General features: G+C 34.7%; 2 protein-coding genes across 3 annotated transcripts; both read right to left on the reverse strand.

The window, feature by feature from the left end:
• Positions 1-149: 149 nt before the first annotated feature.
• Positions 150-5,748, reverse strand: LOC145230260 (H/ACA ribonucleoprotein complex subunit DKC1-like). Its single transcript, XM_080095648.1, has 15 exons — positions 5,604-5,748; positions 5,469-5,521; positions 4,939-5,120; positions 4,551-4,735; positions 4,076-4,140; positions 3,616-3,742; positions 3,314-3,444; positions 2,935-3,078; positions 2,475-2,595; positions 2,294-2,412; positions 2,065-2,168; positions 1,209-1,287; positions 960-1,029; positions 631-746; positions 150-460 (listed from the first exon to the last, which is right to left on the reverse strand). The coding sequence occupies exons 1-15, from the start codon at positions 5,629-5,631 to the stop codon at positions 368-370; spliced, it is 1,617 nt and encodes a 538-aa protein (XP_079951774.1). The 5' UTR covers positions 5,632-5,748; the 3' UTR covers positions 150-367.
• Positions 5,749-7,257: 1,509 nt separating this feature from the next.
• LOC145230269 (calcium-binding protein 39-like) lies at positions 7,258-16,777 on the reverse strand. Of its 2 annotated transcripts, XM_080095661.1 has the most exons (9): positions 16,538-16,777; positions 15,424-15,588; positions 14,914-15,032; positions 14,472-14,640; positions 13,989-14,114; positions 13,299-13,442; positions 11,110-11,259; positions 9,964-10,043; positions 7,258-7,474 (listed from the first exon to the last, which is right to left on the reverse strand). In XM_080095661.1, exons 1-8 carry the CDS (start codon positions 16,646-16,648, stop codon positions 9,993-9,995), a joined length of 1,035 nt encoding a protein of 344 aa, XP_079951787.1. In that variant the 5' UTR covers positions 16,649-16,777; the 3' UTR covers positions 7,258-7,474; positions 9,964-9,992. The 2 variants fall into 2 exon arrangements, with proteins under 2 accessions (XP_079951787.1, XP_079951786.1); XM_080095660.1 differs by lacking the exon at positions 7,258-7,474 and having other exon boundaries at positions 7,494-10,043.
• Positions 16,778-17,378: the final 601 nt, after the last annotated feature.

Here is a 17,378-nt window from a genome sequence, read left to right on the forward strand (position 1 = left end):
CCTTCTTAGACCCAGCTAAACAGGACATTCAACATTTTGCTATTAACCGGATTTGTCTGTATTTACAAACACTCTTTCCAGTGCATCGTCTTTTCGGGTGTAGATCTTGCCCCCTATTCTGCTATCCTTCTTTGCAGATTCGAACAAGCTTAGAATTGTGGTTTGTTATTAAAAACGTAGAAACCGTCAAAAGGAATTCACACACACCCATGATGAAAACATGATACATGTTGCAAAACTAAAACAAGGGTAAAAAATACAAGATAGGAACAAATGGCAGTGAGCAACATAAAACGGCGCCACTTAGTGGATTTCGTCCCTTGAAAGTGGTTGTTTTCACGATGTTTTAATAAATTTGTTCATGTTTTCAGTCCTCATCAGAATCTTCCTTCTTTTTTTTCTTTTTTTCCTTTTTTTCTTTCTTTAGTTTCTTGTCTTTTTTCAATTTTTTGTCAGGTGACTATGAAACAAAAGGTAAAAATTTAATATTCTGCACATCATCACAACATGCATGTTTTTGCGGACTTATAATTAAGTTTATTCTCTCAATACGCCTGGAAATATCAAAGAACAAGACAAATCATCCTGTTCATGTATTAACAATCTTTGAAAACATAAATTAAACCTCACCGCTAAACCACTTTGGTCAGTAACAGCGGTCGTATCAGCTGCACTTGTATCCATTGTTGTATCTGCTTTTTTGTCCTTTTTCTCTTTTTTCTTCTTTTTCTTTTCCTTCTTTACTTCTGTAGAAATTACAATATTAAATTACACAACAAAAAATTGCTTCACCATACAGAAATGGTAAATCAAATGCAAAATCATTTCAGGTGCAAAACATATTTTCTGTGTCCTGACCTGGTCAAAAATTCACAAAACCTTTTACAATTTACATAAACCTGCAGATTTGGTCAGAAAAGACATTGCAACAAGAACAGTTTAGTTTTGTTTACAAATACCTGGAAGGGGTGTTTCACTGTCTATAACTTCTATTTTCGGAGTTGACGTTTCTGAGTCATCTCTCTTTCTCTGCATTAAAATTAAATATTAATATTTTGAAATAATTTTTAAAGAAATAAAAGATTACAAATGTCAAAGTCTCAGAAACGAGGAATATGTTTTCACCAGTTTGTATTGTATGCAGGGAAGAATCATCAATGACCTTTTAAATGTAAAAACGTATTTTAATGTTGCTTATAGATTGGTACCTTTTTTGCAGCCGGACTTGAAGATTCAATGTCTTTTTGTGCAGCCTCAGTTTTGACAATGTTCCCAACGTCTGCCAAGCTGCATATATATTGAACAAAAATAGAAAGGTTAAGTGTAAAAATGACCAGTTGGGCCAAAAACAACAAAAGATTTTCATGTAACAATACTAATGTTTTTGCTTTTAAAATTTGGTGTAGAATTATAAGTTAAGGTGTTTTTCTATCTATATATTTAACTGCCCAGATACAATTAACCATTTGTTTAGTTTATATTTATGCAAAATAATATAATTTAAAAGTTTTATTTCATGCAAATATAATAACTTAGGAGTTATATTTCATGCAAATATTATAATTTCTTAGTTAATTAAACAACACAAACATATAATGCATGCACTTTTGTTCAAATGGACATGTGGGGAAGCATAGTTTGGCCGACACAAATTAAAATCGGTTTAGCCAATCTGGATGCGCCCCAACTACTATGGCACAAAGTAACCCTCGATGCCCAACAAATTACATAGACATCGAGTTCTCAAATTATGCCACAAATGAATGAAAAATGCATGCCTTATTTAAACACCACACAGCATGTAAAAGAGAAACAGAGAAACGTGCAATTTTTGAACCACATAATAATGTGAAAAACATGCAAAAATAATAACCTTATCATACCACAAACATGCAAAAATAAAACTGAAGAGCATGCAATTTATACAAGTTTTGGATGACCTGAAAACATCACCACAAAAATGCAAAAATAAAACCATGCCTGTTGCAAATAATTTTTCAAAGAAAAACAACCATACCACATCATAAACATGCAAAAATAAAACCAATTATTCACATTACAAACCTGAAGTCAGGATTGCCTTGTATGTAAGCCTGTGGCGTTTTTTCGTTTGGTTTTCCAAATTTTCCTAACAACCCTTGTTTTATCATGTTCTTTTTTAATGTTGCCTGTAAACAAAAACAGTGGTAAATTTTTCCCTCCTCAAATCAGCTTTCATTTCACAGCGAAAACAAATTTTCACAAAATGTGTCATCATAATAACCCAGATACAATGTAGAAATATACTGGGTACCTTGGGTCCTAAACCCCACTTTTTGGGGTAAGTGTCCCTTTCCATGATGACCCTTTTGATTTTGGCAACAATCCCATGATCACAAGTAGAAATCATGGCAGTGGTCATTAGTGCAATGGCTAAAGTGTACAACAGCACATCATTCAAAACACCACGGTGCAAAAATGTTTTTATTCTTTACCCAAACAGATTGCTTCTCCCTTTGTGGTGATGACAACGATTTCTTGGTTTAACTCGATTCCATCTTCGTACCTTAAAACCCCAGGAAGAAGGATTTTGGCTCCATAACAAATTGCATTTACCTGTTTAAAGGAAAAAAATCAAAGTTTCTGTGGCTGATTTTGGGCATGAGCATCAAAAGAAAAATGTGACAAAAGTCTCAGAAACGAGGAATTTTCCTATCACCATAATATATATGAAGGGAAAAATCATCACAGACTTTTAGTCTAATGCACGTAAACTTTTATTTACACAGTTCAGTAAAAAACAAACATAAAACAGCTAGAAAATTAAAAAAGAGGAGGGTAGAGTAAACCTCGGGTAATTTGGGTCCTCACCTTAAGTGGACAATTTTTGGGTCAAAACAGGTCCAGATTAACCAAAGTTTACTGCATTGAAAACATAATAATCTCATATCTTACCGCACTGTCCTTTAGGATGATGCGTTTGTGATTAAGGAGAAGTTTTTCAAGTGGACTGATAACTCGTCGGAGGTAGGTTTCATCTTTGTGGTGGTCGTACTGGTATTGTGCATCCAGGACATCGTGCATTGTCACCATGTTGTCCTGACAACAAGTGATATGAGAAGTCAATTAAAGACATTGAGTTTTGTTATTTATCAAAATATTAGTAATATTTTCGAATTTTCGAGAAATACTTATTTTTCTGTTACTCTTTAGTTTATAAGGTTGCATTATTTGTAAAACCAGTGGTATCAAAAAAGAAAAAATCTTTGTTCTATTTAAGTATTAGTTAAGCATTTGTCAACAGTAATTTTAACAGGTTCAAGGGGTTAAGTACCTCTTCTGAAACAATTCCTGATCGAACTCTTCTTAGTTCTTGCATTTGTCCTCCGACACCCAACAATAACCCAATGTGGACGCATAAAGTTCGAATGTAAGTTCCTGCTTCACACTTCACCCAAAATACACCTAAAAATTAGAAGAAAAATTAATTCATTGAAACCACACATTTGCAGTTTCATATATATGTTATTAGTTGCACTAGATCTTAAGGTTACAAAGAAATATGTGAGAATGTTTAACCGCTAAGCAGATGACACACACATGTATATATATATATACATCAAGTAAACTGCTTACCCAAATGCCTTTCAGCATCAAATTCAAGCAACTTGCTTTCATAAATTGTTCGAATACGGAGCTGTCGTTTTACAGCAGATATTAATGGTGGCCTTTGGAATAAGGCACCAGTGAGCGTTTCGATAGCCTGCAGCAGAAACATGGCATTATAAATTTACGATCACTAAACAATAAAACGATATATCCTTAAACATATACCCATCAGTTAAAGCATTATGCTCAAAGACTTACAAACTTGTCAGTTAACAAATATTGAACAAACAATGTTTAAATGATATCAAGAAAACCTTGACACACAAAACATGTTTCTTCAACACTTTCAACCATCAGTTTATTAACAAAACTGATGAATTGAAACATTGACTGAAAAGTTTTAAGTGCCTCATAGAATGGATAAACTTATATCATCACATGGGACTGTAAAGCAAAATGTCTGCAAGTAATAAAATAAAATACGCACCCGAGCTAATTTGAGCTCACTTTCGATGGCACTGTGTAAACGTACAATGCACACATATTCCTTGCCTGTAAAATAAACAAGTTCTTTGATTATAAAAAAAAAACTTCGTTAAATAAGAATAGTTTAATTGTGATAAATCACAGTACGCCAGGCCCATTGAAGGCGCCATACCGAATCAGCCGGTCACCAAGCATTCACCACCATGTGGCAAGGCGTAGGCTAGAAAAATCTAGCCTGCAGTGGGATTCGAACCCAGGAGTCTTTCCGGGACTTGCACTGTACCAACTGAGCCGCGCAGGCTCAGTGGAGTATCCGCCAAAAGTCGAATCAGATTGTGATAGATGCACTTAACAATTTTACTTATTTTATTCTGTTGCATATAGCTCTTTGAATGTTTAAACGACACTTTTGTTAAAAAAGTTTTTTCTCTGTGTGTTTTAGCAAATTTTAAACCACAATTCTACAAACACAGCACCTGCTGATTGCTGAGACTTGACGAGTCTTGTTGCACGAGAGATGCAGACAATTAAACAACCGGTCACTTTTGGGTCAAGGGTCCCACTGTGGCCTGTTTTGTCCACCTTCAAAATTCTCCGTAACCAAGCAACAACTTCATGGGAGGAAGGATTTGCCGGTTTGTCCAAATTAATAAATCCGGTTCTGCAACAAAAATAATCTTAAAGCTTCTCTTGAAGAGTAACTTTTGATTGGTCACAAACCAGGTGGCAGATTAAATTAAAACTAAAATAAATCAGTATTATTTGTGGCATTGATTTTAGTACTGCTAAAAATCATACCACTTTAGAAAAAAACTTGTTACAGTGCATGAAAAAAACTAAAAATAACTTGTTGCTTCTGCTTACCGGACATAATCATGAATATTTCTTTTCAGTGGTGAACATCCAACTGGCAGCGGAGTGTAATGATTTGTTCTGATATTGAGAAGGTTGTGATTTTTCAGTAACAGCGGCCATTCTGAAGTGTTGAGCTTTGGAGGTGGTTTACTTTCTGGTTCGATAAAGAAGTCTCCATTCCTTTGTGTATCCTAAGGAACAACAAACAATTTGGCAATGTAGCTTAAAGCACTATTAGAGCATTGTTAACTACAGGTGGCTACACTTAGCACAGATAACATAAAAAGAAAGGATAAATAAGAAGAAAACATTACAACTTTGTTATTTGTAAGCATGACCAAAATGAAACAATTTTTTTTGCACTGTATTTCAAAACAGAAATTTAAGTTTACAGATTTAATAAAACCAAAAATAATTACTTTGTAAATTCAAAAACTAGTGTTTTAGCTATTACATCATGCATAGCAACCTAGTATGCAATTTACAAATCATTTCGATTAAACAACGAACAATAAAAGTTGCATAGTTGAAAAACTTACCGAAATTTCCTTAAGCTTTTTTGCTTTCTTCGCCTTTTTCGGAGTGCTTTCTCCTAGAAATAGTTAGAATAATATGTATCAACCCGACAAATAATCAAAATGCTACACAAAGTGCAGTGAAAATCGACAACTTACCCAAACCAGTTCGCACAACGTCCGCCATCACGAACAAACTGAAACACGTGGTTGCAAAAACTTTCCAAATGCACGTGGAAAAATCATGGCCCAGCCACTCTAGATCCGGACCACTGGACACTAATATTTTTTGTTTTTCTGTTAATAAACTTTAAGGTATGACAAAAACAAATGGCAATGCTGCTGTTACTTGATTTGTAAATAATTATAAAAATGATCACAACGTAATTTGCAGTTCGAAGGCTAGTTGATCGGATCCTAATTTCAAAATTTATCCTGTCAAATACCACTTGTTCTCAAACCAATGCCAATTTCTGCGAAAATACTTTGAGATCAAATCAGAGCTGCACGTCGGAACAGGCTTTTTGGGTCGGCTAGTGCCGAGGTAGATTAAAACAGGCTCGATTCTGACAAGACTCGCGCTCGGCCTTATTTCAACAACTAACGTAACCAACTTACAATCAGCAGTTTGATCTAAAGTTCTCGAAAGCCTTATTTTACCGATTTACAGGCTTAATCAAGGTTTATCGGGTTCGAGCCAGGTTCTGGGGTCATACATTCGACTTGACAACTTTAGATATCAAACTACTAATTTTCTGATAAGGCAGTGGTTCTCAATCATTTTAACTTTGCGACCACCTTTTAGAGACTTTCTATCACAACGCGAACCCTTTACAAAGACGTTGAAGAAGTTTTACTTCCAGAATGTGATCATCATAAATTTGTTATCAAATATCACTGTAACAGTTCGGCTTTTTCTCCGCAGCGAACCCTCAAAATTGTTGTCATGGCTTACATCACTATAAACATATTCACTACTTCGTGCTTTTCATTTCAAGAAAAGCCAAAAACCAAATTCATAGAAGTATTTTCGCAAATGCTGTTGTGCCAATTCTAGACCAACTGTCGTGTGTGTTACTGTGCTAAACAGAAGTCACACGGAAAGGTTTTATAATACGGATAAAATCATCCTGAGATGGGTTGCGTCTTTGCGCGCCCCTCAAAAGTGCTTAATCGTGACCTCCCAGGTTGAGAAACATTGCTGAAAGACTTCGTGAACAAACTAACAAAGCCCATCCTTCCGACCTTAAGGTGATACCCAAACTTCTAACGCCAACGCTACTGCTGGTCCAGTACACGTACCGCCTGAAACAACTTACCACCGGTGTAGCATGTAGCATATATAACCTGAAAGAACTTGTCATAGTGGTGTATCCAGCAACCAATTTGGAGAAGAAATATATTTTGTGGTTTTTGGTCGCCATAGATTACTCGTCAAAACTCTGGGGAGCCCTATGTAAATGAGGCAAATAGCCTCTAATTTTACAGTAGCCTACAGGTGTCGGCAACCAAGGTGGATTTTGATGGCATGCCAAATGATTTTAGATTGATGCTTAAGTATAGTTTGATAGAAACAAAACTATTGCATGACGTGCTTTAGCACTTCGTTATGATTCAATGGTATCAAAACCGTGGCCTGAAAATACAATCTGCTTGCTGTCTCATTGTTATCCCAATCGGTCCGCACAAACCACTATTACAAATAAATTGGTTGGCCCGCGAAATCATTTTGACATAGAATGTAAATGGGCACGTGTCGTTAAAAGGTTGCCTATCTCTGCTATATAAGGTAAAGCCGAGAGTAAACCGTCCATTCGGTACAAACGCAAACTGTCCGTGTTGATTTTGATGAAAAAGCCATCGTCAAACATATCCAATAAAACCAAGATGATTATAGTTCAGTGGTCGGCAACCGCCGGTTCGCAGCCCGGTGCCAGTCCGCCAGCAGTTTCTTACCGGGCAGTATACTTTTTCAGGGTAAATGCTTTAAAACATTTTGTCCAGATAGTTTTTGGTTCTTGGAAAAGCGTCTGAAGAAATCAAAACATGTAGAAATCAAACTTGGTTATAATTTGCGAAACAGAAACCAAATTTCACAAAAAAGCGGTGAGTTTCCTTGACAACGCAAAACCGCTGACGTCACTGTCCATGCTATTGTCACATGTGACGTCACAAACGATGCCGATGACGTAAACGAAAAATCACCTAAGTTCACAAAACAATGGGGGGACGCGCTGCGGGTTACGTAAAAGTGTACAAGAGTAAAATACGACTAACACACCACCGGTAGAGGACCGATTTTCGTAATGCAGGAGGCGACGTTAAAGCACTGAGTCAAATGCACACATAATAATAATAGGGGAGTGAAATTGCACATTTTCAAAACTGGATCTTTGAATTTTGATCAGTCTGTTGTATTTGAGATTTACAATGTTGTGAGAAATATTAGTGGAAACTTTGGTTGAAATTTGAGAATCGTGTGCTAACTTAAAGTCGATTCTCACGGGGTTTGATAAACATCAATGTCAGCTATGCCGCGAACATTATATTGGATCCAAATACGAACAGAATTGTCAATAGAAAATCTGTGAAGCACGTTTGTGACATAAACTGTGAAACCGTACAAAGCAGAAACGATGTAAAAATTCATTCCAAATGCGAAAATTTGTAAGCGAACAATTCTGTGGTCACGTAAAGCGTTTTTATGAATGAATACGGCATTCGACTTTGGTATTATCATGAAACAAAACGGAAAGATTGTTTGACCTTTCATTCGAAACAATGCATTTAATGTTTTCTTTTCCAAAATTTTAAGTAGTTCACACAAGTTAAACAAACCCTGGTAGATTTTGTAATCACCATATCAGGGCGTTTTAGCGGTTTATTAAGACCTGCTCAGGATAACGTAATAAAAATGATGCAATGCCAATTACGTGACCCATTTAAAACAGCTGGTTGCCAAATACCAGTACATGCCAAACAAACGTGCAGCATGTTAACAAGTTATGCATGTGGAAGTGTATGAGTGTAAAGTATCGGTGAAATAGGACGGTAAATGATATTTCCAACAAAGCAAGCGAAGTCCTAATTTTGCTGGATCAAAATATCCATATTTTATCACGTATTTTGTGGACAATCTTTGGGAAACTTACAAAACTAAAATTTTTGTAATTGTTTGGCTGAGATTGGTTTACATTTAACAATCTAAAAAGGATATATTTTTTCCGCTATTGTTTTTTTTGCGTAATAGTTTTACGGTATTTCAGTGGCTAACAACGCCTGCCTTTTGTTTAAACATAGAATATATCGGACGTGACGGGTTTAAATGTAGCCGACGTCTCCCAGACAACCACAAAAGTTTGAAAATCAATAAGACTTTGGACGTGATTTCCTATGGTGACGTTGCGACGAAAAATTCGAATCACCAAAAAAGAATAGCGAAGTGAAAATACAGTTTTGGGTCACACTTGAGACTTGACATGAGTTAGCGCTTGGTTTAAATTGACAGAGAGTGTCTTAAACTTATATGCAGTGGTGGGATTCAGCCAGTTCACAACGCTTCTATTGAACCGTCTCACGAAATTTTATGAGATCAGCGAACCGGTTAGCATTACTGGTTACTGTCAATGGACTTTTTGTAACAAAACGTTATAAAAATATGACTTTTGTGATGGAATCGGCTGACAAAAAATTTGAATTCCAACCACTGCTGATATGTATGGTGGAGAATGGTTCAAAACAGTAACATAGGTACAATAATCCATTTTTATCGGTGGAAAATATATAGCCTTAGTATCACACTGTATTTTTATTTTAAAACATGACCACTACTAAAATGACGTCCTTTATGCCCAAGTGTAATAAGCAAAACAAAAATTCTGTTAAAATTCGTCTTAAATTTTACAAATATAGTATGATTTGTAAATTACAAGTTTTTATGGGTTTTCCTAAGTCCGAACTATGCAAAACTAAAATAGCAAAAGCAGCCAAATACAAGAATAATCAATAATTGCATTTTTGGGTCTGATGATAACAATAGTGATGATGATGTCATAAGCACAAATATGACGTCACTACACGCGTCAGCAGAATTTAACAGGACTTCAAAAACTAGCAACAATAACAAAAAAAAATGGAACCAACGAAAGGAGAAATTTCAGATAATTGAATTTTCGGGCTACTTTGAAAAAATAACGACAAAGAAATTTAGCGTGAACCATTTGGTGCCAGGAACTCGAGCATAAGCTATGACAGACAAAAATCCCCCAAAAAGAAAAAGTGTTTCTTGACGACTGTAGGTTTTTTACGCCAAAGTATAATTTACATGTACGATGTGACCAAAATTACATCTTGCATTTCTAAACGTCTTAAAGCGGGCATTCGTAAAGTCAGTAAAAATATTGTCCCAAATTTTCTTCCTATAACACAGACCTGTAACTCTTCGGGCACCGGGTACGAAAAGCGGCACAACTAATTAGTAGTAGAACGCAAACGCGCCTTAAGCTAAAAGTGCATATACTTGCGGAACGACGTCCAGTTCCACTGCTACTACGCATGCGCAGTAGGCGCGTTACCATGGGAACTCTTGAGTTCCTTGATCTGTGGAAATAAAACGCTTGTGGTTATTTTCGGTTCTGTGGGAAATTTCTTGTCAAAGTGAATGAAAAAGAACCTGGTAATTGTGCCGTGACAATTTTTGCAAGCAACTTTTTATGGCAGGACAACAAATCCATAAAAAACGCGAACACATAATTGACATAAAACTTAAATCTTACATCACATACAAAATGTCGATCTTTTATTGTTTTGTTAGAATAATAATTTGGAAAGACAATTATCACATTCAGCATTAATTTTGTGTCACATCTAAAGAATATGTAGACCTTACATTTTAGACTGGAATTTTGCAATAACTTGGTACTTAAAATCTTTAATACAACTATTCTGCTTCATTTACATATAACACAACACATTTTTGGACAGATTATAAAAATAAATAAACAATATCTCACTTACTAACACAGTCTACCAAAAAATACAAGAGTAAAATTGTTTTTGTCAGTTAAATAACTTTATTTCAGTTGAATGTCAAATTTAATATGACATACACCCAACATGTACTTTGACACAACATATATCCATTGCTGTGATGTTGTCAGCATAATAGCTTGGTTACAGTTCAACTGAACTAGCACCTAGTTTCACTTTGTTGATAGGTTTGCTTGTATTTACATAGCAATCAATATTTTAAGCACTTAGACCAGCGATTCTTAATTCGTTGCAGGCCATGGACCACCAGTTAAGAACCATTTACCTAATTCCAATTTATTAAATACATACAATGTCCAAATGCAAGTGGATATTTTGCATAAACTAAAAGGGTGTTTCTCCTATATATTGCTAAAAATATTTTATATCCTACTAACAATTTACTACATAATGTTTGTTTTTGCAAACACATTTAAATGCAAACCAGTGACAGTGTTGATATGTTGTGAATACTTTCAGACTCGTGAATATCTTTTATTTTTACACAAGTTTTGTCTATATTCTTTTTAAAATGTTTACAGAAAAAAATACGGACACATACACAGTGCAAAATATGCCAATCAAATTAGTTACTTACACATATTAAAACGATTTACATTTTCTTTTGTAAGTTTACCTGTTTTATGAGATAAGCTTTTTCATCATTAAACTGTTCGTCGTCTGATCTGTCGTTGTGAAAGTTTTCAAGAAACTGTACAAGTTTTTGTTGGTTTTTCATCAAAATATCAAGAATTGGTTTCGTTTTGTTTGGATTTGCGACAAACACCTACAAAATGTTACACAGTTCAGCAACCGAATCCAACTGCAGCACAATGTTGTACAATATCCATTATTTAACACAATTGTACATTATGATAAACTGCATTACTTTTTCTTGTTTTTTAGGCTTTCAAGATGCTCTTCTACAAATATATGTGTTGTAGAAAATGTGTCTGTACATAGTTTTGCATACTTAATAAGGTAGGCTCTTAGCTTTTAGGCTCACTTAGTTGTTTATTGATAAAGCATGTTATATCTTTAAAACGACAATGCCAATTTCCCAGTCAAGTCAAACAAAGTTTTTTTACTGTACCAGGTTAAAAAGGTTTCAGATCTATGGTTTTAATGAAGGGGCCAAGCAACCTCAGACAGTGCTGGCCTGTGGGGGATTTTATTTGCAGATGGTGCTAAAACCCTATGTTGGCAGACTGCAATGATACTGGGGTCTTGGACTAAAACCTATCTCCAGCAGCACATTGCAACAAAACAAACCTATGCCTTTAACTTAAAACAAAATATAATCGCCATGATGACTTGCAACAGATTGTAACTGATCCATAGCATAAAAAGTTTGCCACCCAACGTTGTAATTATAATGTATCTCGGTGCTTTGAAGTTTAAACATTTGTCAAAGTTTATGCTTTGAACAGTATGAATGCAGAAAACAGCAAAACTACAAATCAATTGGATTTTCCCTACTGTTCCACAACCACTTTTTATGCAAATTAACTTTTTGTGTGTGGAGAAATTTATTTTTAGCACAACAGAGCTAAGGTTGAATTATCAAAAATCTGTAACACAATGCCGTCATACTTCCCTATTACATTCTTAATTCATCAACCTATTAAATATTAATTTTTATATGTGTGTAATACGCTGGTGTAAAAAGGTTTTACTTAAATAAGTCTACTATCAATCCCTAATTCATTAATCTGACAATTAGGTTAACACACTTGTGTATCCTAGAATGGAAAAGTACACACTGCACTCATTTTGCACTGGCAAAGCGTATTTGTTAATGCAACAATCTAGACCGCTGCGTAAATTACCTACTACAACTAATAATGTTGACTGATAGGTTTGGTTCATTTTAACAGGATACAGCGCTAATAAAAGAAGGTTTTCCTGTTTTGAGGAGCTAAAAAGTTATATATGACACATTAAAGCCAACAAAAGCATAGAGAGAGCTACATGATATATGTAATTATATGGACAACATTTATTTAGTTGAATTTACAAAGCAGTAAACTTGCTTGCTTGTATGTTTTAGGCTTTATTTCAACATTGGCTAGAGAAGATGTTCTTTTATAATAATGGCCCGAATTGAAAGCACTCATTGTGGCAAGGTAAAAAAATGTCAAAAACCTCTAAGTTTTGTAGTTTGTCTAAAACAGTGGTTCTTAACCTGAGGTACACGTCTGTTATACCCGAAAGTCAGATCTAAACTTCAGGGTTCCCGCAACTTTCGTTCACAAATTCCATGACTTTCCAAAACTTTTCAAGGAAAAAAAAAACAAATTTTCATAACCTTTATCGAAACAAATTGTGCAATTCCCATAGTAAAAATAGTAAAGAGGCTTGGGTATATGTAGCCAATTTACCATACTTGCAACGAATATTCATATGTTACATGATTTGAAATTCCTATCTCTATCTGGCATTTTCAGGCGCCAAATTCCATACTTTTTCAAGGACTTTTGCAAAAGCTGGCTTTTTTCAAAACTTTTCCAGGCCTTAAACATTACAAATTTAAATTCCATAACCTTTCCAGGTTTTCCATACCCGCGGGAACCCTGAAAATTGTAACTCCACTGACCCAACTGATCAGCCCTGGTTTAGGACAAAATTTGTGTTTTTTAAACATTCCTTTAAAGTTATTAACTTTTCGTGTTTCAGAAATATGCTAGCCTCGTCAAAAAAAAACAGGCCTGTCTTGGTCTACCCATTCAAACAGGGTTTAGATAGTAAGCAGGGATAGAAAAGTTGCTAGGTGGTTTGCAACCATATAAGGTTGAACTGGTTTAAGTAAACTGTAAAACTTATTACCTTAAAAACATGAAACGCCTCAAATTGAATGTTCCGACTTTGGTCCTTCAAGTTATTCATCATAATCTTGAGATTTTCTGGTTTACTGATGTATTTTGTCATTATCTGGTAGTTGTGGCGATCTAGCAAGAGTTCTCCCAAAAGCTAAAGAAAGTAATATAATATAAGGAATGATATTTTCTACTTTATAGGTTTATACAATGCACAATAGGTGCTGTTTGAATTAAAATTTAAGCATCCGTGACATTGGAAGCCAGATATATGTAAATTTTATTACCACATGTATGGTACAAGGTCCACGTCTAGATGTCAAACCATTAAATGTAAAAATATATAACTGAAACGAAGATATTGCTATCCAAACATTTTTGTGAAAGCATTTTTTTTTAATTTGACAGCACATCTTAAGCTAAAACGTAAGTAAGGAGCATAATATAGTTAGTGATTTATACTATTATGTTTAAATGTTAGTTTTTTTCTTAGGCACTGTCTGCAGTAGCTAGTCTGCTAAAAGATTAAAAAAATAATTCAGAAAAAATAATAAGATTTTTAAAATGGAAAGGTTAAAAAATTTGAAGATGTACATGTTGTGTTAATAGAGTTGTTAGTTAACAGTTCTGCAAAAGCATAACCATGATTATTTAGAGCACGCTGATTATAAGCATAAGCAAATTAAAATTTAGTTCATACCTTTAACGACTGTCGCCTCGTCACATAATTATCAGAATTGAGAAGCTCGGTATAGCTTTCGAAAACTCTGTCATAATGGTCGGTGAGGAATTCAGTTCGCAACATTTTGTGACGGGTTAAAAGATCCTAAAACAAACAAAATACAGTAGTTTTAATGCACAGTATATCATACTTTTTTGATTTTCACATAAGTGCTGCAAGCTTTTCTGTATATTGGCCGTCACAGTATGCCAAGCCCATTGAAGGTGTTATACATAAGCAGTCGAAGCATTCCCATTTAGGATAACGCCTTATGTGATTTCTGTGTGAGTGTGCCGTGATTGCTGGCCTGCATAGATGATTTAGGACTGATCCCAGTTATGAATTTTTGTTCATCTTATTACATAAAGTCCATGCAAAAAAAATATTCTGTTTATTAACAATTTTGCAAAAAGAATCTTCTGGTTGAGGTAGTAAGTAACACATAAATATGATTATACCAACCTTAAACGTAGCAAAGGCATCTGATGCAATGTCAAATGTGGAAAGTTCAACATATTCGAAGAATTTAAAAAAGTCTTCTGAATCTATGACGATTTTGGCAAGGGTTTCATATCTGATGCACTCTCGAAGCATAATGCCGCAGCTGAGTGCAATTTCAGGAACTTCATAGCTTCAAACAAAGATCAAAGTTAAGGCTTATGTCTGCATAATTCATGTGGCTTAAAATGCAAGTTTTCACATCTAGATATTGAATCTAATTCCTATACTTACCACTAACATTACTAAACAGATCTTAGAAAAACTTTAAACGGACTGTTTTGTTTAGGTAATATTTATGTTGCATACGAAAAACGCAGCAAATCAATGTTGGCTTTTTACATGGCATGCACTTGTTTTCAAAACAGTATATAAAAGGCTGCATAAACATCACAAACATTCTTACCCCTTGATGAGAATGGTGAGAACTTCAGACCGCGTGCACAAATATTCAACAGTGGGTACTCTTGTACCGATTTGCCGCCTCAATAAATTGTTAAAAATCTGTGTAAAGTCTTTTTTGCCCTGCAAATATAATGTTGGCATTAAACTTAATAAAAATTCAAAACCATTTTATGCAATAATTTGTTATTAAAACGCTAAACAGTTCCCTTATAATCTGCAAATGAGTACAAAGCTTAAAGATGTACAGATGATTTTACTACATGTCCAATTAGCAAAGTTTTTTAGGCAATTATCTGGAATATGGTGGTACTAAGGAATGAACGAGGAGTGCACATTGATATATACATATATATATGTTTATTTACTCTTTACCAGCTGAAATAAACTAGTTAAGATGGTCAACAATGACAACGTTGAACCTTACTTCACAGTTTCTATTAATTGCATTGGGCTCATCGTTGATAAAGGTTGCAGATGGCTGCTCTAAAAGAAACTTGAAAGTAATACAAACCTCAAAATCAATGTAGGAAAGGTTGGCCAACACTAGTATGACAATGTTGCTTTTGTATATCTCTTGTGCAAGCTGAGCAACCAGCTCCGACTGTGGCTCATGTTGTTCAGTGCCACACATAATGATCTTCATTGAGACAAGATTTTTTGTGACATCATCGCTAGCCTGCAAAAATAATAGATCTGAATTTGTTGCTCTTTATGTCCATGCTGTGTATAACCATGTTGTTTAATACAGGCTTAGAAAAGCTTAAAACAATCTTGACTACAGGTACAGATTACAATATTCAGGTGCACTAGTATATGGTGCTATAAATACAAAAAAGAACTGCTTTGTCCATTGTCAATGGGTATCATGAAGTCATTATAATAGGAAAAATTCTAAACATAAATTAAACAATCCACCTAAATAAGCAGATCCCCAAAGGATTTGCTCCAAGAGATAACAAATCCTCCAGAGATATGATTTTTAGCTGAGCTGATAACTAATCCCTAGATGACCAATTACTGGAGGCTGACACATAAAGATGTGTATTGGTAAACACAATTTTACATCTCTGAACATTGGATTTTGGCACCAATAATTGTGATTCAGATAAATGTAAAACTACTTAACAATTTGCAAAATGCAAACTCATTGCTGGAGTTTTCGCAAACCATCAATAAAAGGCAACATTCTTGGCATTACTTACAATGGGTGAAGTAGGCAATTAAAAACTGTGTGCCTAAATATCAGGTAAAGCAGTGGCTTTTAACCTGGGATATGCATACCACTAGTGGTATTTAAACACAAGCAGTTTTCTGTTAAAGTTGATTCAAACTAGTTTCAAAACTTAATTGACCCAACTGAGTGGAGGAACCACTGAGCTACAACAACTGCTCGGCCAAAATTATGAGAGGAAAACAGTGCTTTATAACTGAAAAAGTCAAGGACTGAGATCAACACTGCAACAAATGCATGAGTTAAAAAACCTATTGTTAAAATGGTTTAAAAAAGTCCACATATACTATCAGAACTAATTCATGAACATGTCTTGTTTAAAATTATCTTAAACACAATTTTCATCAGATGAAACATAGCCTAAACATTAGCAGCAAAGGCAATAATTCCACACTTTTTCAAGTCGCTTCGCTCCTCCTTGTTGCTGTTGAAGAATTGTAATAGCAGCCGTCAAACTTTTAATGATGTCATTTGGGCTTTTATGTCCTTTTTTGAAAATGGACATGCTGCCAAATTCAACAAAAAGTAGTCTTCAATTCGCTTCAAAGTAAGGTGATGACAGATTCACTCTTTTATTGTTGGTTTTACAAATACAAGTGTTTAAAAATATCGTTTTCTGTACAAAAATTAACAAACCAAGTTTTAATTTTCGATAAAACATATGTGTAGATTATATCTTATTGTGTGTTCCTCTTGTGTCACCGTGTGTAGGTTATATCTAAGCCACAATTTCGTCAAAAATATAAGATATCTAACTGTACCTGAGCCTGAGGTTACTCGCGATAAATGTGTGAACTGTTTGTTATGCCAAACAACACCACACCCTTTCCAGAAAGTAAAAAATTCACAAAACATCGAGAGATAAAGTTCTACACGCCTTTATACATGACACCCGTCATTGCCGTTTCCACAATTCCATGACGTCATAGATGGTCGCCGGCGGTGTTACGGAAATTTTTCAGGGGGGTATTTGTTTGCTATGCGAAAAACATTGTTGAAAAAACTACTTATTTTTTACAAACCAAATTGTGAAGCTTGTATGGGACAGTTTCTACGCATTAAAGAACATTTTGTCAAAAATATCACCCAAAATAAATATTTGCGAAGAAAAATAAGATTTTTCTGTTCAAAATAAATATGATATTTTTTTGGCATTTTGTTCACAAAAAATATGTTTTTCCGCGGATAAATTTGTTTGTGGTGATAAATTTTATTGCAAATGTTCCAACAAGTGC

This window comes from Phallusia mammillata, chromosome 5, assembly GCF_965637545.1.
Source record: "Phallusia mammillata chromosome 5, kaPhaMamm4.hap1.1, whole genome shotgun sequence".
Taxonomy (NCBI): domain Eukaryota; kingdom Metazoa; phylum Chordata; class Ascidiacea; order Phlebobranchia; family Ascidiidae; genus Phallusia; species Phallusia mammillata.